The sequence below is a fragment of the Mustela erminea genome, chromosome 10 (assembly GCF_009829155.1).
Source record: "Mustela erminea isolate mMusErm1 chromosome 10, mMusErm1.Pri, whole genome shotgun sequence".
NCBI classification, from domain to species: domain Eukaryota; kingdom Metazoa; phylum Chordata; class Mammalia; order Carnivora; family Mustelidae; genus Mustela; species Mustela erminea.
Genome location: NC_045623.1, coordinates 14,994,522 through 15,020,612, shown reverse-complemented (window position 1 = coordinate 15,020,612; position 26,091 = coordinate 14,994,522). Strand labels below are relative to the sequence as shown.

At 40.4% G+C, this 26,091-nt stretch overlaps 1 protein-coding gene and 1 pseudogene across 1 annotated transcript in view; one reads left to right on the top strand and one right to left on the bottom strand.

Moving 5' to 3' along the window:
- The first annotated feature begins 235 nt into the window (after positions 1 to 235).
- The window catches only part of LOC116567433, a 38,122-nt gene continuing 12,266 nt past the window's right edge, over positions 236 to 26,091 (top strand). The window contains exon 1 of the mRNA XM_032302485.1: positions 236 to 484. Within this exon, the coding sequence (XP_032158376.1) occupies positions 372 to 484 (113 nt within the window). The 5' untranslated portion in view covers positions 236 to 371. The remainder of the gene's footprint in view (positions 485 to 26,091) is intronic.
- Positions 15,751 to 16,605, bottom strand: LOC116567456 (annotated as a pseudogene).

Genomic DNA, 26,091 nt, shown 5'->3' with positions numbered 1-26,091 from the left:
GACTGCTGTAGGTGAGCCGAGGACAGCCCTTGGAGGCGTTGTGTCTTACAGAAAGACTCAGACCATCCTCTTGTGGCTATAGCATTCTCAGAATGGGCAAGGGGTGGGGCAGAGGCTCTAGGTATCATCCGTGTCACTTAGTATGTCACAAAAGTGATGGAACTAGAGTGGGTCACAGCCTAGACTCTGGAGTTCTGCCCGGAAGTAAAGCTTCAGGAAGAATAACAAAGATCATTCTCTCTTCCACTTTTGAGGCCTGTTGTGGGCTGGGAACTTGATAATGTTTAGAACATTATTACTATTTAGAACATTATTATTATTCTTTCTCCCATCAGAGACTGAGCCCAGGTCTGCGTGAGGGGAAACCCATTATGTGGGCAGAGGGAGTCTGGAGGCTCTCCTTACAAAGATTTCCAAACCCTCACACCAATATTCTCAAACTTGGGTTTCTATCCTGCTCATCAGGAACATTTGCTTTTAAAAGGTAAGATTTTCAGGTCGGCTTCAGAGTCTCCCAATCTAAATCTCCAGGTCAGGAAGAGACCACCTGTACCCTTAACAAGCCCTCTGGGGGAATGAAATCCACAAAGAACCATTGTATTTAAACAGGTGTTCCTGAGAATTCTGCATTCCTGAGGCATACCAGAGGCCTGCGTGGGTGTGAGTCAGCTCTGAGGCACATTGGAGGTGCAGGGGGAGCCTCAGGTCTGAAAAAAAGGGTGCTGCCAGGCTCGGCCAGTTCTGGGCTGGAGGTGCAGAGGAGCTGTCAGGCCATCTCAGCCAGCCCGGAGTGCGGGCTCTGTTTCGGAAATGTCAGAGCTGCTCAGGAAGCCTCTCTGGAGAGCCGCTCGCTCCCAAAGAATAAGATAATAATTGCATTGAATATTCCAGAGAAGCTGAGGCTTGTAGAACACATTGGAAATTTTAATCACTTTCTCCGAATGGCTTTGATTAACATTCTCTCTAGCCCTGCCTAGGTGCCCCCTAAGCTTCCCTCATTCCAGCTGACAGGTAATTAGTGCTCTGGCTAGGGACGGAGACGCAGACTGCCCAGATCGATGAAGATAACACATGTGAAGACACCGCAAAGACTGCACACAAAAGGACTGCTCCTGTTCCCCAAGCAGTTTACACTCCTGGTACCCAGGAGCACCCGGAGGCCTGAGCACACCGCATCCCTCTCACCCGTGCTTCTGCTGTCCTCCCCCTGCCCAGAATGTCCTTCCATGCCTTCTCTGCCTATGAACTCCCACTCTCTTCTCAAGGCTGAGTGCAAATGAAACTGCTCTAGTCTCTCTATTTCCCCTGGCAGAATTAAGCACCCTGTACCCACCTCTATTGAGGCCACTTGAAAAAGCTGCATCGTCTCTGGCAGGTGGTAGCTGCTTGATAACTATTCTGTTTCTCTATCGCATTTTTAAAATTTGTGTGTCTGTCTCCCCTTCAGGATAAGGAAGGAGCTTGTTCTTCTTGTTATTTTTAATAATTATGCAAAGCCTGGACTTGTAGGTGTTTAGTGAACGTTTTTGAACGAAAACAGTTAAAGTATTGGGCAGAGACTGGAAGATATGAGGTGGAAAGATATGACTTGCCGTGCCATCCAGAGCATTCCTAGAATGCTGGATTTATCTCGGATGTAATCTAGGAATCTAGGAATCTAGGAAGGGGCTGTTTCCATTTTGATACATAAGCCACTAAGAAAATCCTGGCTAACATACCTAGGTCTGATGTTGTCTGGTCTTAGTTGTGAGTGGTAGTGCTTTTATGTTGTAGTAGTTTATAGTTCAGACAACTCGCCTTTTCGTGCCTCAGTTTTTCCATCTGCAATGTGGGACAGAGAAAATCATGACTATGAGTAACCTGCCACCCCTCCTTCTCTGATACATCTTTAGAAGAAGACAGCTGTCACTGGGGGCGGGTGTGTATAGCTCTTAGGAAAACAGAGCCATTTGTTACATGTAGCAAGAAGCATGAAGGGCAGGCTTTGAGATGCAGGAAATGAGAGCTAAAGAGAATCAGAATCGCTTTTTTCCTCCTCATCTTTCTCTGACACCACACTCTGCATTAACTTACCCTCCTTGCAAACAGGAGAGAACAGGATCCATTGCACTGCTAGCATATTACATACAGACAGCCTTCTACTTAAAGTGGGATCCTCAGATCAACACATCTGCACCACCTGAACTTTCTTAAAAATGCAGATTCTCTTAAATTCCACGTATGAGTGAAATCATATGCTGGAGAGGAGGTGGGTGGAGGAATGGGTTAACTGGGTGATGGGCATCAAGGAGGGCACTTGCTGGAATGAGCACTGGGTATCATATGCAACTGATGAATTATTAAATTCTACCCCTGAAACCAATAATACACTATATATTAATTAAATGGAATTTAAACAAAAACTAAGAAGTAAAAAAAAAAAAATAACCCTCCCCCCCATTGTAGAGTCTTGGGCCCCACCTAGATCTACTGACTCAGAATTGGAATTTTAATAAGATCCATAAGTGACTCATATGCATTTCAATTTGAGAAGCACAGGCATAGAATGGTCTTAAAAAAACATTTGTGAACATGAAATGAGAAACAGGGAAGAATAGATGCGGAGGACATTTAAAAAGATATTTTGTCTGTCAAGCTATGGTGAAACGGAATGAATTTTCTCATGAAATTAACTAGAAAAGCACTGTGATGAGGTGATGGGAGAAAAGGAGAAAAGCTTTTCTTTAGCTCCAGGATTACTGCGGGAGGTGACAGAGAAGAGGAAAACATCAGTGTGGGAGCCCAGACCAATGCAGTGCACCTGGCCTCGACAATGAGAAGAGCCTTAATAGACCCTGGAGGAGAGCTGACAGCTCTGCTGGCCCTGCCCTGTCAGATCTCGTGTGGTGTCTGTCCCCAGACCTGCCCACTCACCCACCCCAGCAAGAAACCCGTGAGCCAGGAGTGAGGGCGGTGGGGGAGTGGGATCAGGGCATTCTGGTTCTGTTTTACAATGAATTCTCCTGCTTTCATTTGGCTGGAGTGTCAGATTGAATCCTCTCCCTCAGCTCCACGGCTAGGGAATCCCTCTGGGATACAAAATGCGTGCGTGCGTGCCTATGCACGCGCAGGGACACGCGCGCTCTGGTGTGCCTGCACACGGATGCGTATCTTCGGTTGAGGTACCATTTGCATCTAACACAAGGCCCAGACCTCAAGTATGATGAGTTCTGACACCTCCCTATTTACTAAACCAGATATATTACTCCAGAGAGTTTCCACATGTCCTTTCCAGTCAATCCCCTATCTCCCCACCCACCAGAGGCAGTTTCTGATCATCATACCCACAGATGCCTTGTGCCTGTTCTTGAACTTCATGAATGAAATCATAGAGCATAATCAGGAAGTATGTATTCTTTTGTGCTTCACTCCTTTCACTGGCATGGTCTGGAGAGCTGCCCATGCTGCTGCGTATGCCAGTAGTACATTCCTTTTTACTGTTAAATAGTAGTCCACTAGATGAAGCTAATTCAGTTGGCTTATCCATTCCCCTGTTACATTATGGCTGCTTATAATTTGGCTCTTATAAGTAAGACTGCTCTGAACATTCTTGTAGAAAACGTGGGCATTTTTTGTATTTTTGTTTCTTGGGGATAAATATCTAGGAGTATAACATTTGGGTAACAGGTAGGTTTACGTTTAAATTTATAAGGACAGGGGGTGCCTGGGTGGCTCAGTGGGTTAAGCCTCTGCCTTCCACTCAGGTCATGATCCCAGGGTCCTGGGATAGAGCTCCGCATTGGGCTTTCTGCTTATTGGGGAGCCTGCTTCCTGCTCTCTCTCTCTCTCTGCCTGCCTCTTTGCCTACTTGTGATTTCTGTCAGATAAATAAATACAATCCTTAAAAAATTTTTATAAGGACAGCCAGTTATCCAAAGGGATTGTAACATTTTAGCTTCTCTTCATGAGCAATGCATGACAATTCTAGCTGTTTCATGTCTTCACCTCTTGAGTTGATGTTAGCAGTCTTTATGATTTTTAGCCATTCTAGTAGACGTGAAATGGTATCTCACTGTGTTTAATTTATATTTCTCTGATGACTCACGATGTTGAGCACATTTTTATGTGCTTATTGGACACTTATATATCTTCTTCTGTGAAGGGTCTGTTCAAATCTGTTGCTTGTTTAAAAAATTATTATCTTCTACTCTTGATTTCTAAGAATTTTTTACATATTTTGGATATAAGTCCTTTTTACATGCATGGATTTCAGGTATTTTTTCCCAGTCTCTAGGCTGCCTATTCATTTTCTTAGTAGTGATTTTTGATGAGCAGAAATTTTAATATTTATTATATCACAAACTAATGAGGTACGACACCTTGGCTAATTAAATATAAATAAAAATACTTATGAAGTACATTGATTTTTTTAACATTTATGAAATATTATTTTTTTCTTATGCTCCTCATGCTTTTTGGGTCCACAGTAATCTATGCCTTTCTCAAGGTATTTTCCTGCGCTTTCTTCTTAAAGTTTTATGGTTCTATATTTTGTATTTAGGTCTATGACCCATCCCAAATTATGTTTGTGTAAAGTGTGAAACAGAGGTTCAGGTTTGTTTTAGTCCATGTAGACATCATTGATTCAGTACTGCTTGCTGAAAAGAATATTCTTCCCCACAGAATCAACTCTGGGCTTTGGTCAAAAGTCAGTTGACTCATTTGTTTCAAACCATTTTTGGACTCTACATTCTGTTCCTTTGGGTCTATTTGTCTATCCTTATTTCAGCCACCACACAACTTGCTTACTACATTTTTACTGTAGTTCTTGAAATCAAGTAGCCTAAGTCTTCCAGTTTTTCTCTTCTATTTAAAGATTGTTTTAACCATTCTAGATCCTTCATATTTCCACAAAACTCTTAGAATCAGCCAACACATTTCTTTTAAAAAGTCTGGGGAAAAAATTGGAAAAAAATAAAGTCTGTGACATTTTGATTGACATTTCATTGCATGTATCGATTAATTTGGAAAGAAAGTCTATGTTAACATTGAGTCCTGCAATCATGGATATGGCATATATCTCCACTCATTTATTTCTCAGCTTCTCTTGACTATGTTCTGTAATTTTCAGTGAATGCGTCTTGCACATTTTTCATTAGACTTTTCCTAGATAGTTTATCTTTTTGATACTGTTGTGAATGATATCTATATCAGCTGATATATGAATAGCTATTGTATCAATTGGTTTTTATATATTGAACTTAATTTATATTTCAATATTGAACCAACTTTGTGTTTCTGGGGTAAACTCACTTAGTATGATCTTTTCATCAATTTTTAGATATGTGCTAACATTTTGTTAATAATATTTGCATCTAAAAAATAAAGTGAAAAAAGTAATATTTGGATCTAAGTTGATGAAGGTCTAATGGTCTGAAGTTTTTTATTTTAATAATATCTTTATTTTTTAATTTTTTAAAAAGATTTTATTCATTTGACAGAGAGAGATTACAAGTAGGCAGAGGGGCAAGCAGAGAGAGAGAGAGAGAGAGAGGAGGAAGAAAGCTCCCTGCCCAGCAGAGAGCCCAATGCAGGACTCGATCCCAGGACCCTGAGATCATGACCTGAGCTGAAGGCAGAGGCTTAACCCACTGAGACACCCAGGCAGCCCAATAATATCTTTATTTTTGATATCAAGATTGTGCTAACCTCTTAAGGTGAGTTAGAAAGTGTACCTATTTAGCGTCTATATTTTTTGAATTTTTGTAAATATTAGTTTTATTTCTCCCTTAAATATTTGATTGAATTTATTGTTGAACTGTCTGGGACTGGAATTTCCTTTATGGGAAGACTTGAATTTCATTTCATTATCATAGAGGTGTATGGCTTTAAATTTTCTGTTTCATATCAGTTTTGGTAATTTGTGTCATTCAAGAAATGTAGTCACTTAATCTAAATTGACAAATATATTGGCATGGAGTTTTCCATTATGTTGCTATATATTTCTTTTAATGTGTGTAATATCTTTAGTGTTGTCCTCTCCTTCATTCCCAATATTGGAAATTTATATTTTCTCTTTTTGCTTCTTAATCAATATGTGGGTTACTATTGCTGCACAATAACTTGTCCCTGCATTAACAGTTTAAAAACACCAACTCAATTTACTGATGATTTTATGGGTCAGAAATCTGAGAAGAGCTTAACTGAATAGTTCTTGTTTGGAGTCTTCAAGGCAGTTGAGTTGAGTCATCAACTGGGCTTCAGTCACTAAGATTCCACTGGGCTGGATGTCCAAGATGGCTTCCTCACAGGCAGGCAGAGGGACTGTTAATGAAGTGCCTCCATGTGGTCCCTCCAGCATAGCAACCTTCCTTCAGAGCAATGACCCCAAGAAAATCAGGTGGAAGTTGCTTGACATTTTTTTGATGTACCTTGGAAGTAAAGCCGTGCTACTTCTATCAACTTCTACTGGTTACAAGCAAAGTCACCAAGGCCAACTCAGATAAAGGGAAAATGAGATGCTTAGGAAATAAAATTATGACCATTACTGCTATTTCTGCTTCTGTACCTTCACTTGCTAACCCATGAGGAGATGGAAAAATACCAGCAGACTTTCTATGGACACTCTGTAACCACACATCCCCCGCCCAGAATTGAACCTGACAGAATGGCCGCTCCCAGACCCCCCACCCGGCTCTGGGTCGAGAGATAACAGCCATCAGGCGCCAGAGAAACCCCCACCCAGAACTGGACGTGACAGATGACTGCTCCTGGACCCCCCACCCAGCTCTGGGTGCAAGAGATAATAACCATCTGGTGCCCCGCAGCTTGACAGGGAGACCCCGGCCAATCCTGAAGTGACACATACCCTAGTGGCGCCAACTAAGCAGTTTGAAGAATGACAGCCCTTTGACCTAACCAATAATCTGTTCCCAGCCTTTTCCCGCTCTGTAGCGCGCCAGTCATAGTATAGACTTGCTTTTTGATTTTCCCGCGGTACGTGGCGATTTGTTACAAGATACTATGATGTATGCTAAGTCCCTGCCTCCCCAAAAATAGTGTATAAAAGGTGTTGTGATCCCAAGCTCAGGACCTCTTAGCGTCACCGGCAATGAGTGCGCGGAGTTCTGGGTTCGAACTAGTAATAAATGACCTTTGCTGTTTGGCTTTGACTCTGGACTCTGGTGGTTGTCTTTGGGGGGTCTCGGAATTTGGGCATTAAAAAAAGAATACAGATTGCAGCTCTTGATGGGAGGGTATAAGATTTCAGCCACATTTTATAACCTTCACAATCAGTGTATGTGGATTTTTATCAATTTTGTTAATCTCTTCAAATATTTGATTCTGTTAATTTTATTTGCTGTTTGTCCATTTAAAAAAATAATTTCTGTTCTTATTTTTATTATTTATTTTCTTCTACTTATTTTGGATTTCATTTGTTCTTCTTTCTCCAGCTTATTAAGAGGGAAGTAAGTTTCGATCACTGATTTTTAGGACTTTCTTCTTTTTCTAATAAAGGATTTAAAACAATGAATTTCTCTATATGCACAGCTTTGATCACATCCCACAGCTTTTGATATGTTGTGAAATTATTGTCATTCAGTTAGAAATATTTTCTTATTTGCCTCATGAATGCTTCATTGGCCCATGGTTATTATTGCTTAATTTCTAAATATTTGGAAATTTTCTAGATTATCCATGATTAAACTAAATTTAGCCATGGATAAAGAACATATCATGTATAATTTTGATCCTTTGAAATTTATTTTCAATAAAAATGGTCTATATTAATAAACGTTCCATGGGGATTTCAAAATGATGTATATTATGTGGCTTTTGAATATGGGATAGCATTCTGTAAATGTCAGTTAGGTCCAGTTGATAGTGATCAAACCTCTTTTATCTTTACTTTTTTGTCTAATTGATTCTATCAATTACTGTGTGATGAGCTTTAAAATATCCAACTAGGATTGTGGATTTATCTATTTCTTCCTTTACTTCTCTCAACTTTTGTTTCATTTATTTTGAGGTTTTGATATTGGGAGCTACTTATATGTTTTTCAAGGAATTGGAAGATGTCAGCAGGATGATGGAGGAGTGCTTGTAATAAGATATGGTTGCCTATGATCCTAAATAGACTTTGTCACCATTTCAATAAGGAAAGGAAAGATGCTATGTGCAAAAGTTGACCGCACTTTAGTGAAGTGACTGGTTGGTTTTTGTATTGATTTGTTTGTTTTAATTAGGCATTTATCTTCCAAAAAAATAAACTCTAAAGGCCTCAGCAAGGAACTAAGATAATATCCAGAACCTGTAGCATGAACATGCTTCTAGGAAGTTGATGGACAGCAACTAATTCTTTCTCACCTTATTAGACAGTATAGCCTTGGGGTTTCATTTAAATATAATCAAATCAGACAGGTGGGAGGGACATTAATCAAAACTCCTGAGGCTCCTCCTTACACCACACAGAAAGATAGACTCAAAATGGATGAAAGACATCAATGTGAGACAGGAATCCATCAAAATCCTTGAGAACACAGACAGCAACCTCTTCGACCTCAGCCGCAGTAACTTCTTCCTAGACACATTGCCAAAGGCAAGGGAAACAAAGGCGAAAATGAACTGTTGGGACTTTATCAAAATAAAAAGCTTTTGCACAGCAAAGAAAACGGTCAACAAAACCAAAGACAAATGACAGAATGGGAGAAGATATTTGCAAATGTCCTATCAGATAAAGGGCTAGTATCCAAAATCTATTAAGAGCTTATCAAACTTAACACCCAAAGAACAAAGAATCCAATTGGGAAATGGGCAGAAGACATGAACAGACATTTCTGCAAAGAAGACATCCAAATGGCCAGAAGACACATGAAAAAGTGCTCAACATCACTCAGAATCAGGGAAATACAAATAAAAACCAGTGAGATACCACCTCACACCAGTCAGAATGGCTAAAATTAACAAGCCAGGAAGCAGCAGATGTTGGTGAGGATGTGGAGAAAGAAATCCTCCTGCACTGTTGGTGGGAATGCAAGCTCGTACAGCCACTCTGGAAAACAGTATGGAGGATCCTCAGAAAGTTGAAAATAGAACTACCCTATGACCCAGCAGTTGCGCTAGTGGATATTCATCTCAAAAGATACAAATGTAGTGATCCAAAGGGGCACATGCACCCAAATGTTTATAGCAGCAATGTCCATAATAGCCAAACTATGGAAAGAACCTAGATGTCCATCGACGGATGAATAGATAAAGAAGATGTGAGATATATCTATCTATCTATCTATCTATCTATCTATCTATCTATCTATCTATCTATCTTGCAGCCATCAAAAATAGAAATCTTGCCATTTGCAATGACCTGGATGGAACTAGAAGGTATTATGCTAAGTGAAATGAGTCAATCAGAGAAAGGCAATTATCATCTGATCTCACTCATATGTGGAATTTGAAAAACAAGGCAGAGGATCATAGGGGAATAGAGAAAAAATGAAACAAGATGAAACCAGATGGGGAGACAAACCGTAAGAGACTCTTAATCTCAGGAAACAAACTGAGGGTTGTTAGAGTGGAGAGGGATGAGAGGGATGAGGTGGCTGCGTGATGGATACTGGGGAGGGTATGTGCTATGGTGAGTGCTGTAAATTGTGTAAGACTGATGATTCACAGACCTGTATCCCCAAAACAAATAATATATTATATGTTAATAATAATAAAAAATAATAATAATAAAAACCTAAAAAAACCCTGCAGAGGCTCCAGGTATACTTCCAAAAAAGCCATATGAGGGATAGCTGATGAACACTTACGGGGATTTCCTGGGAGTGCAGAAACCTGTGCTTGCCCCTGAGAGAGACTGAAAAAGAAACAGGAATTCAGATACTGCCCTTAAAGAGTTTATACTCAGGCTGAGTCATCTAAAACCACTAAGAGAAAAATTTTAGAGGAGGATAATGGAAAAGAGTTTTCAACTTGTTCATGGCACTTTAAAGTCAATATGTATATATAAAGTAGACACACACACACACACACTGGAATATTACTCAGTCATAAAAAAGAATGAAATCTTGCTATTTGCAACAACATGGATGGATCTAGAAGGTATCATGCTAAGTGAAATAATTAAGTCAGAGAAAGACAAACACCACACGATTTCATTTATATGTGGAATTTAAGAAACGAAACAAACAGAAAAAGAGACAGACAAAAAGACAGCCTCTTAAAGACAGAGAACAAATGGATGATTGCCAAAGGGGACGTGGGTGGGGTTTGGGTAAAACAGATAAAGCACTCATCTTGATGAGGACTGAGAAATATATAGCATTCCTGAATATATTGCATACCTGAAACTGATATGATACTCTGTTGATTATATTTGAAATAAATAAATAAAAATAAATAAAATTTACTATAGACTTCTGTATATATTGGTGTCCTATACCGCTCTTAACTACTCTGAGTAATACGTAGTACAGGTATTGTTACTCCAGATGTGCAAAAAGGCTTAAGGTGAGCCCATGAGCCCACCTCGGCTCCATTAGGAGCATTACAAATCTATGCTCTGTTGTCTAGTTGTCTCTACCCTAAAGCTAGAGAGAGACCCAGGCAGTGTAGGAATGAGGCCTGAGCACACTCCTATTTTGGCTGGAGCATACTGGTTAAGAGCACAGGCTGGAAGCCAGACTGTCTGGGTTTCCATCCTACCTCTGCACCAACCAGCTGTGGGATCTTGGCAAGTTACTTAACATTTCTGTTTCCATTACCTCTCAAATCGTAGATTAACCAACTCCAGATAGACTGAAATCAAATCTAGGGAATCATCTGTGATGATAATCTCTATATCTCAAAGGTTTTTTCCAAGGGGTGAGCTTGGATTTGTAAAGTGCTTAGAAGAGAATTTTCAAAATACATTTCCCAATATCCTTGTTCTATTAAAATAGGAAGGCAAAGACATTCAGTCTTTCAAATGATTGTTTATCATGTGAGTCAGATAACCATGTCAGGTATTGGTTTTACCATTTGAAGCTCAACCATCACTTGGTTTCAAAATTGTAGAAGCACCTAGGATGTTCTACAACATTTATAGTCACCTTGTTAGTTCCTGCAGCAATGTATTTAGTGCTTACTATGTCTCAAATACAGACCAAGCCCATGACATATAGGATATTCTTTAACATTTACAACATATCTTCAAAAACTCCAACTTTGATGGAATCGAAGAGTGAATTAGCCATCACTATCCCTGCTTCTGGGTCCCCTCAAAACAGGGACTGCTCCCTCCACTCCCTAAATCTAGCTTCTTGGCCAGACTAACTGGGTCAGCCTGCCAATTGGTGCCTCTGGAAATACTGGATACTCTGATCTTTCATCTGTCTGGATTGAAAAAGCAGTTTCAAGCCATGTAGGTGCAATAAGGTACAAGAAATAGAAACAGAGGATTTGCAATCAAAGAACAGACCTGAAATCCCGAGTCGACCCTTTACTATCTATGTGACCTTGAGAAAATTCTTTACCATTTAGTCATCCATCCTTTCATTCATTTAACAAGTATATATGAGTAGCTGTGTAATTCTAAGCTCTGTTGTAGGCACTGGGGACAAAGCAAAGAATAAAACAAACAAATGACATCTGCCCACATGGGCCTCACACTCCGGTGGCTTTGTGACTCCATTTATTATTTTTTTTCCATTTTAATAAGGAAAGACAGTAAAACATTTATAGCATTATTATGAGATGAACTAGGATACTGTAGGGAATGTGCTTAGCATAGTGCCCTGGAACATATTTAAAAAATAGAAGTGTCAAGGAAAATGTGAAAACCTTCCCGAATTTGATATTTTTTCAGACATCTCTTGATTGACACAACAGTATAGGAGGGGTGCCTGTCAGAATAGTAGTGATTTCTAGAATATCTGGTATGAAGGTTGCTCTTCCTTGGTCTCTTTTCCAAAGACAACTCCCTGACCAAAAGATGAAAATAGACCTAAGAGCACTTTCTCCCCCAGGTAAGACCTTTTATTATAGCAATATAAAAATATTTATGATAGTGTATAGAATAAATTGGAAGAAATTTCCTTTATATCTTTAATCAAGGAAACCGTGTAATTGGCTGTTTAATTGTCTGCCCTTCATTGTTCATCTCAATTCTTCAGATAGATATTCTAGGCAAGACTGAAGGTCAGCATTTCTTCTTTAAGCTTATTCTAAATGTAAATATTATTGCTCTGAATCTGATCTTGCACATAATAGTAATAGAGGAATTAAGTGAATAAAGAAGTTGAGATGGAACGAAATTCTCATCAGTTCAGAACAGAAACTATATTTTAAAAAGATAGAAACAATATATATTTGTAAATGTGTGCTCTGCCTTCTCTCCTGTTAGAGTGGGTAGACATTACCTCCAACCTGTAGAAGAGCAGCTCCTAAATCTGGTTCCATCCCTGGTACAGGAACCAGGGCCTTAGTCTGTCTCTCCCTACTACACTATAAATTTAGAGGCAGGGACTTTGTTTTATATTTTTGTATTTTTTTTTTTATGTCATTAGGCCTGGCACACAGTTGATTTTCATTACGTGTTTGCTGAATTGAATTGAAAAGGTATTGATTTCCTCTCAAATCATAACAGATTATTGACAGGCTAAAATCAAATTTCTTTAATTCCGTCATCTTGTGGTTTTATAAAGACTTCTAAAAACATCAAAATACTGATAGCAAAGTCATTTTAAAACACTTTGAATGGAATTCAGCTGAAGTCATTTGAAGACTTGGGTATAAATCTTTTTAATAGACAAATTGCCATCTCAAAACAACAAATTTATCATAGATTCCAGGAAGAAAAATTACTACTAAAATCGGAAGTAGGAATTGCCTAACATACCCTTTTATTACCCACCATCTCTTTTTGGATTATTTATTGAAATAGCTTGGCATAATGTTAGAGAATCTGGTTATAACAAGACAAACATTCTCTTCGATTTGAGGACATGAACTTTGTTGTTTTTAATAGAGTGTCTATGTATAAAGTAATTGTAAAAGCCTGCTGAAAATTTTGGTTAATGATTTCAGGAATATGAGTGAACAGGATTAATAAAACAGGAAGAGTAAAAGTTTAGTCTGGGGATGGCTGGGTGACCCATTCAGTTAAGCAACTCTCTTGATTTGGGCTCAGGTCATGATCTCAAGGTCATGTGATGGAGCGCTGTGTCAAGTTTTGCACTGGGCATGGAACCTACTTAAGATTCTCTCTCTCTCCTTCTGCCCTTCCCTCTACCTCTCTTTCAAAAAAAAATTAGTCTGGAAAACTTAGGAGCAAGGGTATGGGATAAAGAATTGAGAGATAACAGTATTTATTGAGCACCTACTAGAGCTAGCCACCACGTAGGTCCTGTGGACACAGAGGTGAATCCTGCTGTTGTGAAGCTAACATTTAAGCTAGCGGAGCAGTCACTCAAGGAGGTTCTAATAATGTTGAACCTCAAAAAGAAGGGTCTCTATCCCTTACCTTCCTGGATGGTCACAGACCCTTTCTACCTACAAGCGCCACAGATTCGGAGAGATTAAGAGGAGAAAAACAGAGTCAGTCCCAAAACTGGGGCTGTTATATAACCTTCCCTGTGGCATGGAGTGCCTACTTGTCCTCACATTTATACAAGCAAGAGAGAGGACTCAAGTAATTATTCCATAGACGGAAAGGTATGTCCCAATGTGACTGTGTCTACTTATACCCAGAACTGGCTGACAGGTCCCCTGCTAAAATTGTAAAATAAATAATCACAGTAATACCAGATAAAAGAAAACAAATACTTCCTGCGTCACTAGACATCTCCATAACCCATCTATCTCAAAAGGATTAGAGGGAAAATTTAAGAAGATAATGTGTCTTGCATGATGTTGGGTATGAAGTCAGTATTAGACACACACACTTCCTCCCTCAGCCCCTGTGAGAAGTTTTCTGCCTCTGCCTCTGCCTCTGAGAAAGAATACAAATCAGGCTCCTAATTCAGCACAAGCTGTCGGCCCCGCCTCCTGCACATCTGGTTCATACAGCATGTGAATCCCTCTTTAATCAACAACTCAGAATAATGGCATTTCCGACCCTCATCAGAGAATTCAACCAGGAATTGATGGCAATGCAGCTCCTGCCAAACGCTTGCGGGGGACAGCAGATATTTGAGGGAAACGCAATGGATACATTATGTCCATGCACTCTTCTAAGCTTTTTCTTTGAATTAAGAAAACATCAGAACACTTCTCTGGATGACATTATTGTAGTTCTTTATAAAATCCTGAACTAAAATGTGCTGCTCCTTTTTTAAACCACTTTTTAGATAATTTACATTAAAAATATCTGCCTAGCATGGGAGCTGGCCCACAGTAGGTCCTTCACAAGCATTCGAATATTCAAAGGATGAATCTGTTTGAATAGGAACTATATGGTATCCGCCCCAACCCTTCACTATAGCCCAAAGTGAAAATAACATCCGTTAGGATTTCCTCTTTATTCCTTTTCTCTCCAGGGAACTGCTCTCCAGCCTTCACATCTTGGCTGGATATCACCTCCTTTCTGATGCCTGCCCCCCTTCCCAGGCAGGGCTCTCAGTGCTTCCTGCCCTGCTCCGCCTCTGTGATAGCCCCTGTCTCAGGCTTCTGCCATTGTTTGCACTGTTTTCTCCTCACTGGACTGTGAACCACTTCAGGACACAACTGTGCCTTTTTCATCTCTGTCCCCACAGTGTATGGCACAGGGCCTGGTCCACAGCAGGTTAATAAATGTCGGAATATCAAAAGAATAAATAAAGCGGTTCAGTGTCCCTTATACAAACGCCAACTGAACATTTTTTCCCTTGAATTCAGTGCCAGGAAAACTTGATGTTTTCAATGCATTTTTATTGAGTTCCTACTTTATTCAAAACACTTTGGTGATGTAACGGAGATCTCTGTTGTCCCTACTGTAAAGGAGTCCTACGTCAGGTGAGGGGGGTTAGACACATCTACAGGCATATTTAAGGCAATCTGGGTTCAGTGTTCTAATAACAGTATAGGGAAAATGCTTCAGGGGGGCCTGGGGGTGGAAGAGATTAATTCCAAAATGAAGATAAAGGAAGCTTGTTTAACGTTGACTTTGAATGGCCAGAATTTTAAACAGATATGGGGATGGGAAACAGCCTTCACCTGTTTGTGACTCTGAGGTCTCTGAACGCATGAACTGTATTTTCATCTTTGTATCTACAAACGCCTAGTACGGACCCAGCATATGGTAAACTTTAAAAAAATGCTTTTTGGAACACAGAGCTTATGAGTCTAGGGGTAGATGAAAGACTGGAAAGGATGGTTGAAACCAAACTGGGAAGGACACAGTTCTGTTTGTTGTGAGTAGCCACAGAACGTTTTTCAGTTGGGAGGGATGCGATCAGATCAGAGTATCTGTGAAGGATGAATTAGAGGGGAAGGAGACTGGAGACCAGGAGAGCAGCTAGAGGATATTTAAAAGGCACAGGTGAGAATCAATGAGGTTGTGAATTAAGCAGTGGAAGCGGAAGGGGCAAGGACGGAGGAGGATCTCCTGGTTTTTCGGTTTTTGTAAGATTTGTCTATTTTAATGTTTTTGTTGTTGTTATTTATTTATTTTTTTAACAGTAGAATAAATAGCTCTCTCTACGACGGCTGACATGCACATAAAACTGCTTGGTAGTATTCAGAAGCATGACAGTCATGGCAGTGTCCCTGATCGGTGAACAATCATAAGAAGTTACTGCTTTGACATCAGTTTCACACAAGTAAGACTGCATTTAGGCATCCATCAATTTCAGGATGGCTGGTGACCTGGCATGCTTTCCCCAAGTAAACTTGCCTCCTGTCACGACACCCAACTTACTCACATTCACCTCGATGGCTGGACCTTTAGTAGTAACACCAAAGCTGCACATAGTGCGAATGAGGGATTCTCCCTGAAATATGGGCGGGGAAATGATGGCTTGCAGTTTAGGAGGTCTTGTGGGCCTTTTTGAAGGGTAAGTCCATTGGCCTAATGAATCATTTGTATTTAGGTGGGGTTTTTAATTGTAATTAGGTGATTTTTAAAATTTTTTAATTTAAATTTTTAATTAAGTTTTAATTTAATTAAATTTTAATTTAATTAGGTGGTTTTAATTTAATTTCAATTCCAATAAAGCTCAATTAGTAACCATCCTCTTCCACGCTTTCTTCTTTCTCTTTCCTGTTCAAATAACTTGGAACACCTGTGTTTCTCCCTGGGCATGAGCTCTTGGCAGACGTACTCCCATTTCCCACTATCTCTTTTCATGTTTGTTGATCATATTGGAAAACACTTAGCACAGACTGCCCCTATCTCCCCAGCAGATACGCAGGTACTGCTCCTTGTGGAGTCTTTTCATCATTCTTTTGTTTGGGGTTTCTCTCTTCATGTATCTTGATAATCTTTTTCATTTGTGTTTTCTCAGCATGGTGATGTTGATGGGAGAGCTTAGCTTTTTGATCATCTTTTTCCTCTTCCTTGAACATTCGTGAGCTTCTCTGACCTTCTTTCTTTACCTTTTTTTCATGGTAATCCAAATAATATCCCTAATATTTATGGTGTAACTCAATATATTCATTTTGTGGCATGGGGATGGGCCCTAGGTTCAGCTGTTGGGCCGTGAAGGAGCTCTCAATTTTCGGGTGTCAGAGACCCAGGAGCTGACACCACATAACCTGCAACAGGAAAGGGCAGGATCTTCTGGTTTCAAATGGACATTTCTGTTTATTTTATTAAAAAAAAAAGTCACTGAAGCACTAAGAAGGACTAGAATAAAATAAGCATTCCATCACTGGTATAACTAGGAAAACATACATAATCCCAAGCCACAATATATAAATAAGACAAAAACTATGTGGGATGTTGGGAATTGATTTAACAGAGCAGAGAAAGCTTAAAACAAATAGACTTAAGTGTCTTTGGATGGCTATATTAGTCAGAAGCCACCCTATTGACTCTGAAGAACCCAGGAGAGATGAAAATCCCAGAGGTGCTAAGTGCAAGGAAGGTAGATGTGTGTTATAATTGAGTAGGGGAATATGTTGAATGTCTGTAAAAGGATCAGTTAGAGCTCTAGGATCCAACCCTGCCCAGCCAGATGACTACCCCTCTCTCACCCTGGTGGGAGAGAAGAGATTTATGCTTGAGAGCTATTGAACCAGAAGGCCTCTGAGTTCAGAGATATCAAGCTTGGCGAGAGGGTTTGGGGGAGGTGGCCAACTGAAAAGATAAGAAATACATGAAAGGTTGCACATTGAATACTGAGGCCCTGAGTCACCTTTCCCTACCCCAGAATACCAGCTGCCACACCCTCATGAGAGGAAAGTGGATTGACCTTCACTGGAGAATCTCAATGGCCCCTGCCAGAGGAGTTAGGGACACACACACACACACACACACACACACACACACACACGTATATCTCCCCAAGAAAAAACATCCAGTCCATAGCTTGAACTCCAGTAGTCATCAAACTCACCCAATCACAGAAGAATTCCAGTCTTCCAATCATTTTAGTCTTAAAAATGAACTGAAGGGGAGTGAGTGAGTGACTTAGTCTGTTAAGCATCTGACTCTTGACTTCAGCTCAGGTCATGATCTCAAGGTCATGAGACTGAGCCCCACATTGGGCTCTGTGCCCAGAGGGGAGTCTGCTTGAGATTCTTCCTCTTCTTCTGCCCCTCCCCCTGCACTCTCTCTTTCAAATAAATAAATAAATCTTAAAAAAAAAAAAAAGAACAGAAGAAAATTGGTCTAGATTTTTTAGAAAGGCCTACAACATAAAAAGCAGAAAGAAAAGAAAACAAAACCAGGAAAAGGAAACTAATTTTAAAGAAAGCAATAATTAGCATCCTCAGAGAAACAAGGATGCTATAAAAAAGGCACAATAAGAGAATAAGAAAAAGCTCTTGCAAATTAGCAATATAACTAAAATTAAAAATTCAAAAGAAGAATTGGAGGATTAAGTTGGAGAACTCCCACTGAAAGTAGAACACAAAGATATGAATAATAATATGGAAAAGGTAAGGAAATTGGAAGATTTTGCCTCTGATAGCAAACCAATATAGGTTGTAGAAATATGGAACCAAGAAAATGGATAAAACAAAGAAATAATTTTATGAGATTTTGGAAAACCACAGTGCCAAGGAATCTAGATTAAAAGTCTAAAAAGTGTTCCTCCCAAAACAAACCTTTTAAAAGGCTGCACATTGGGTCCCTGGGTGGCTCAGTAGGTTAAGCCTCTGCCTTCAGCTCAGGTCATGATCTGATCCCAGGTTCATGGGATCGAGTCCTGCATTGGGATCTCTGCTCGATGGGGAGCCTGCTTCCCACTCCCTCTCTGCCTGCCTCTCTGTCTACTTATGGTCTCTCTCTCTCTGTGTCAAATAAATAAGTTCTTTAAAATAAAATTTTAAAAAAGGTTGCACCAAGACACATCCTCATGGAATTTCAGTACACTAATGATAAAGAATTAATGGAAAAATGTTCCAGACAAAAAAACAGGCTTCATACAAATGTTTAGTCATTAGCAGCTAGCTACCCTGGAAGCTAGAAGAGAGGGGAGAACTACATTCAGTGCTATGAAGAAAAATTATTTTCACTCTAGGAATATACAGCTAAACTGTCATGATGTGTGATGACAGAATAAAGATATTTTAGAATTAGAAAAATCTCAACAAACCTAACTCTGCTGTAGCATGTCTAAAGAAGCTGCTAGACAATATGCTCTATCAAACAAAGAGGAAGCATGAGGTCCAAGAAAGGAAAGAAGTGAAGGGAATCCCAGGTTACTGGTCAAGGGGGGTGTCTCAGAATAAGAGGTGTGTAGCTGACCTGGACAGTAAACATAGAACAGAAAGACTTAAGACTCCAGGAGACAATACTCTTAGGAGGGTGCAGGGAAGAGAAGTGGAGTGATAAGAATGATAGCAAACTGCATTAAAGAAGTTGTTGCAGGAAATGGGGACATTAAGCCAGTCATCAATACATAAAGTGCTGAGAAAATGGGGGCGCCTGGGTGGCTCAGTGTGTTAAGCCGCTGCCTTCGGCTCAGGTCATGATCTCAGGGTCCTGGGATCGAGTCCCGCATCGGGCTCTCTGCTCAGCAGGGAGCCTGCTTCCCTTCCTCTCTCTCTGCCTGCCTCTCTGCCTACTTGTGATCTCTCTCTGTCAAATAAATAAATACAATCTTTAAAAAAAAAAGCTGAGAAAATGGAAAAAAAAAAAGAAGCTATTAACGATGTGAAAAACTAAAGTTGAACAAGGAAATGGAAAAAAAAAGGCAACTATTAACCACTTGAGAAAGCAAAGTTGAACAAGGAAGAGCCATTATAATAGTACACTACTTGATGCAGCAATAAACACTTTTATGTGGTTCTAATAAGGTAGATAGTGAATACTGATTGAAATTGTGATATAACTACAGATAAAAAGATAAAAGAGGAGAAGTCACATAGAGTGGTTGGAGGAGTTTGAAAGAGCTAAGTAATTATTCATTAATAGAGGACATCAATACATAATAACTGATATTGGAGAATCAAAAAGCAGTACAAACTTACTTAAATTCATAAAGGTAAATATAAAAAGAAAAGGCTAAAAGAATTGACAAGTTACAACTTCATAGGCTACTACATATGGTGGTTGTGCATTTCAGAACTCACAGAGTGTTTAAATGGTATCCCCAAAGTTGAGTTTTGCACAACCTGCACAGCCGTATGGAGCAGTTCGGCCTCCTGGGGGCAGGACCAGCACTGGGGCAGGCTGATGTGAGAAAGGGACTGCTCTATCCAGTTACAAACATGTTAGCCCTATTTGCCTTTTAAAATTTTGTGTTTGATTTTTAAAAATCTAAAATAAAAAAGAACTGTACACTACACAGATTAACTTTTAATTAATGTAAATTAAATCTTAATGCAAAAGTTTAAATAAATTTAAAATTGTCTTCATAATAAAAAATAAAATGAAATGAAATAAAATTTTCAAAAGAGGCAAGTACGGATTTAAGACATACATCTTTAAAAGCTTCTGGGATTTGGCAGCCTCTGAAGGATAGTTAGATGAAGAAGAGACGGTAAAGATTGTGGAGAATAATTAGTTAAATACGGAGGAGAGAAAAGAAAGGCACTTAGTATCCTAGACGTCAACGAAAGAGTTACCAGAGGCGGTAATGGCCAACAGCGCCACATGCTGGTGAGGGGGAATCATGAGATCTCTGGCATCAGAAGTCCGGGCCCTGAGTCTAACCCAGCTCAGCCACCCTTCCCAGCGGCTCTTCCCTCGCCTAAAAAAAGGTGATGATACTAACCCCACAGTACCCTTTTGCTGTTGCTTTCATGAAATACAAAACACGGGTCTGTCAAGGAAACCCCAACCTGACATCCCCAAGGGAACACCTCCTGTTTCACCGGCTGTTGGGCTTCATGGCATTCAAAAGCAGGATTAAAAATAAATAAATAAATTGGGGCGCCTGGGTGGCTCAGTGGGTTAAGCCGCTGCTTTCGGCTCGGGTCATGATCTCAGGGTCGTGGGATCGAGTCCCGCATCGGGCTCTCTGCTCGGCAGGGATCCTGCTTCCCTCTCTCTCTCTCTCTCTCTCTGCCTGCCTCTCCATCTGCTTGTGATTTCTCTCTGTCAAATAAGTAAATAAAATCTTTAAAAAAATAAATAAATAAATAAGTAAATAAATAGATAAATAAGACAATTTTACAGAGCATACCCTATGCCAGGTACTGTTTTCCACACTTTACTTACATTAACTTTTGTAAAGATGAGGAAAATGAGTCACAAAGAGGTTAAACATCTAGTGTGATACTAGAGATGAGCCAAATATTAGAGACAGGCCCCCATGAACACGAGCCTCTAGCATAGCCTCATGATCTCAGCAAGGAGTTGAGAAGCAGAGGTTCCTCCCCTGCTCAAAAACCTGCAATGACTCCCACTGGCTTCTGGATAGGGTATCCAAGTTTCTTGGTATTCAAGTTTCTTCATAACACCTTCCTACCTTTCTAATGTCATTACACCGTCTAGTCACAAACCCGATGTGCCTGCTACACTGAACTGCTACACTGTTCTGAACTGTCCTGAATTCTCACACCTTTGGGCTTTGGCCATTCCTTCATTCCAAAGTACGGAGTAGTAGAGTGAGGGCAAATAGATGAGATGTGGAATTCAACGGATCTGTATCTGTTTGGTCTATTTCCAGTGGCAGCAGAGGTTGCTAGTTGTCTTCTGGATTTCCACTCTCCCTGTATCTAGAAATAACAAAACCTGATTTTTGGATGGACACATTATTATCTAAAAGACTGTTTGATCATATGACTAATTTTTAGCCAATGATAGGTAGGTGAAAATGTGTGGAGTTTCTGTAGGTTTCCTCATTGGAATAGTTGCTGTTTCTTCCTGCTCCTTAGGGCATAGGTGTGAGGTCAAGAGCTCCAGCAGCCATACTGCACTACAGAGAGGAGAGCTACGTAGCAGGGATGATGGAGCAGAGAGCCTAAAAAATCTTGGTCTGTGGTGATGATGCAATGGTCATGCCAGCCCCGAATTACCTGCCTTTGGACTTCTATCTCATTTAAGCTTCTGTTTTTCAGATGTTTGTTATTAGTAGTTAATCCTACCTTTAAGTAATATACAAGCTTGCAACACTTACCTTTCTAGGTCTAAACCTCAGCAGTGAAATGGGGAGAATTATACCACTGGTAATGGTGCACTGGGATCAAATGGATCAAATGCAATGGAACACTGGGATCAAAACCTCAGCCGGAGGCAGTTGCTTAACCTACTGAGCCATCCAGGTAACCCCCACCCCCAGCACTTGCTCTCTTTAAAGGTTCCAAGCACTTTCAAAATTCAATGTCTCATGCCAATTTCTTCCTTTGACTGGGGCACTTCACTGCCCTCTTTCCCTGGTTTGCTTGACAAACTTCTGCTCTTTCCTTAAAAATGAAAAAAATGTTATATTTGCTGGCAGGCTGGGAGAGAGATTTTTGGGAAGGGGAGAATTTCAGGATTAAGCAAGTCATGCCACAGCTGTTTTTACCAACTTCACTGAGCCAAACCCCCCTGAGACACCCAGTCACTGGGTGTCTTAATGTTTGAGTAAGGAGTCAGGAGACGAGGTGACCTTTGGGAGCCATCCAAAATTTAAATAAAGCAGAAGTCTCTCTACATTCACTCTTGTCCGTGTCTATGGACAATTCTGATGGAGCGTGGCTCCCTTCCTTTAGAAATCACATGAAGACCATGCCATTTCTCTCTAGTAACACTCAGCCATTACAGATCCGCATACATAGCCTCTTAGTCTCTTTCTTTTCCTCTCTCTCTCTCTCTCTCTCTGTGTGTGTGTGTGTGTGTGTCGCTATCTCTGCCTCTCTTTTTCTCTCTGTGGGACTAAGAGAGAGATATAAGAGGCAACAAAGGAAAGAAGCAGAGTGAGGCTCTTAGGGATGGTGGGCTCAAGAACTTCTAAACAGGCTGAACCTGAACTGGTTAAATAGACCATTCTTGGGGTTTAACCACAGTAGATCACTTGCTCTTTTTTTTTTTTTTTTTTTTTTTTTTTTTTTTTTTCAGGACGGTGGGGAAGGGGCAGAGAGAGAACCCCAGGCAGGCTCCACACCCAGAGTGGAGCCTGATGTGGGGTTTGATCCCATAGCCCTAAGACCATGACCTGAGCTAAAATCAAGAGTCAGATACCTAGGAACCCCCACTTGCTCTTTTTATTTCTTAATTTTTTAAATTTTTTTAATTCTTTAAGATTTTATTTATTTGACAGAGAGTACAAGCAGGTGGAGGAGCAGGCAGAGGGAGAGGGAGAAGCAGGCTCCCTGCTGAGCAAGGGGTCCAATGTGGGGCTTGATCTCAGAACACTGGGATCAAAACCTCAGCCGGAGGCAGTTGCTTAACCTACTGAGCCATCCAGGTAACCCCCACCCCCAGCACTTGCTCTTTTTAAAGGTTCCAAGCACTTTCAAAATTCAATGTCTCATGCCAATTTCTTCCTTTGACTGGGGCACTTCACTGCCCTCTTTCCCTGGTTTGCTTGACAAACTTCTGCTCTTTCCTTAAAGATTCAGCTTAAATGTCACCATCTCCGAGAAGCATTTTCTGGCCCAGTTAGACAATTAAACCATATGGAGGCAAGATTGGCATCTTGTCATGAAAGCGAGTAACCTTCCTAGATGTGTGTCTGAAGAGAAGGTTGCTTTAAGTTAGTTAGAAGATGAGCCAAGGGAACATCTGTGGAGATGGTCACAACACCCCCATGCTAACAAGAAGCAATCTGGGGTCCAAATGAGCCGCCAACTGAATGATCAAGGACTCCGTGCCATTGAGCATGGCCAATGGTAAATTTAGCAAAGAGGGAAAAAAATAGAGTAGGTCTAACTTCAGCCCCTTAACCCATTCTCAGTAGGACCTTCAGAGAGCTTTTAACTTTGCTCAGAAGAACTCTTCTTGAGGCATCCTTCAAGATAAACTGATTACAGTGGTCCTTCTTATCTGAGGGGCATAGACCTCAAGACCCCCAGTGGGCGCCTGGAACAGCAGTTGCACAGAACCCTATGTAACACGATGCTTTCTCTTATACATATGTACCTCTGATAGAGTTTAGTTGATGAATTAGGCACAGTAAGAGGTTAACAACCATAACTAATAATAGAATAGAACAACTCTCACAATATACTGTAATAGCAGTTACATCAGTGGGACTCTGTCTCTTGCTCTCAAAATATTTTACTGACCCCTACAATCCTTCTTCTTCTCATGATAAAGCACAATGACAAAATGCCTGCATGATGAGATGGAGTAGGGAAATTACATGAGAATCATATGCTTCCTGATTGCAGCTGACCGCAAAAAACTGAAACTGTGGAAAGTGGATCCACAGCTAAGGGGGGCCTCCCGCAAAACCCATGTGCCTCAGGAATGGAAGAATTCACCTGCTGCCTGTGGTTGTTAAGTAGTCGCAGTTAAATGCTAGAGGACTGCTGCCAAAACCAGTGACTTTTGCTGTAGCACAGGTGACCTTCTTTTCGGCTATAATTAGATGTTAGAGATAATCATCTAGGAAGGGGTATGCCTAATTCATGATATTAATGCCACTTAAAATGTTTTAATTGTGGTAAAATCTGCATAGCATAAAATGCGCCTCCCTCACCATTTCTAAGTGTTCCCTGCAGTAGTAGTAAGTACATTCACGCAGCTGTGCAAACATCACCACTATCCGTTTCCAGAACTCTTTTTATCTTACGAAACTGAAATCTGTACCCATTAAACAATAACTTCCCAGTCCCTGCTCCCCCAGGCCCAGGCAGCCACCATTCTACTCTCTGTCTCTGTGAATTTGATCACTTGGTACCTTAGACAAGTGGGGTCCCACAGTGCTTATCCTTTCGAGATTGGCTTATTTCACTTGGGGTTATGTCCTCAAGGTTCATCCATCTTGTAGCATGTATCAGACTTCCCTTCCTTTTTACGGCTGAATAAGATGCCCTCGTCCGTAACAGATCACATTTTGTTTATCCGTTCATCCTTTGATGGACACTCGGGTGGCTTCCATGTTTTAGCTTATTGCGAATAAGGCCGTTATGAACACGGTGTACCAGTAACTCTTTCAATTTCTCTGGATAGACACCCGGAAGTAGAATTTCTAGATCATATGATGATTCTAACTTTAGTTTTTTGAGGAACCATCATACTGTTTTCTCTAATGTCTGCATCACTTCACATTCCCACCAACATGGCACAGGGCTCCAGTTTCTTCAAAATGTCCTCAACACTGATTATTCATTCTCCTTCCCGCCCTCTTGCTGGCCCGCCCTTCCTCCTTCTTCCCTTTCTTTCATTTGGATAGCAGTCATCCTAATGAGTATGAGGTGATATCATTTTGCCTTGAATTTCCCTAGGAACTAAGTGATCTTAAGTATCTTTTTTTTTTTTTTTTGCCATTTTACCGCAAGAAACCACTATCTTACATTCTCCTTTTTGTAATAGGGATGTGTGAGTAATCACACCACTGTTATCAAATCATTGGTATGCAATTTTTTTAAAAGTCCAAAACACATCTCTGTTTATCTCATTCCACTTGGATGATGCTATTAGATCCGTCAAAATCACATCTAACTCCTCCAACTCTTACAGCAGTGAAAGGCTTGTTTTGTGCAAGCATCAATAATCAGGGTCAACGTCAAGGTCATGCAACTTTTCTCATAACAAGTTCTTGTCCAGGGAAGCCCACTTAGATGCTCTTCTGTGGGTTTGAATTTCTTTAGGCAATGGAAGTCTAAGATAAATTCATTTGAAAAATTCCTGATGGCCTTTTCTGATTTCTGCTTTACATATTCCACCCCCCCCACCCCTGCCTGTCAAGCAAGGCACCAGGAGGGTAAGTCCTATATTTGCTAGAACAGACTGTGAATAAAATCATTTTAAGGTAATGGTAATCCTTTCAGAACAGATGAGAGGAGAAACCTCTCCTCTGAGACATCCAAGATTTAAAAGATTCTTTGCTAGCAACAGCTCAAATTGAGCTAGGAAAAACCTGGTGCATTTATGCCGGTCCCCTGACCTCCCTAGCATAATCATAAGCCTGGATGGGCTCCAGGGAAGTTATGCAAAGGTAAGTGAGGGGTAACATGTATAATTTTTACTCAGACCACAGCAAAAAAAAAAAAAAAAAAGAAAAAGTTAATGACAACATAGAATATACACTAGAGATAGAGATATAAATTCCCCTGAAGTGTATCCCATGACCTACCATTTAATACCACCATTTTTCAAGGAAGGTCAGTTTGGCAAAGACATTTTTTTTTTTTTAATTTAAATTTGACAGACAGAGATCACAAGTAGGCAGAGAGGCAGGCAGAGAGAGAGGGGGAAGCAGACTCCCCACTGAGCAGAGAGCCCAATGCAGGGCTCGATCCCAGGACCCTGAGATCATGACCTGAGCCACCCAGGCGCCCCTAGCAAGGATTTTTTTTAAATTTAGAGTAATAAATCTATCTCCGAAAGAACTGTCCATGGGCATCCATTCATTCTCTAATATCTTGAAACAAGGTCTCACTGGAGGCAAT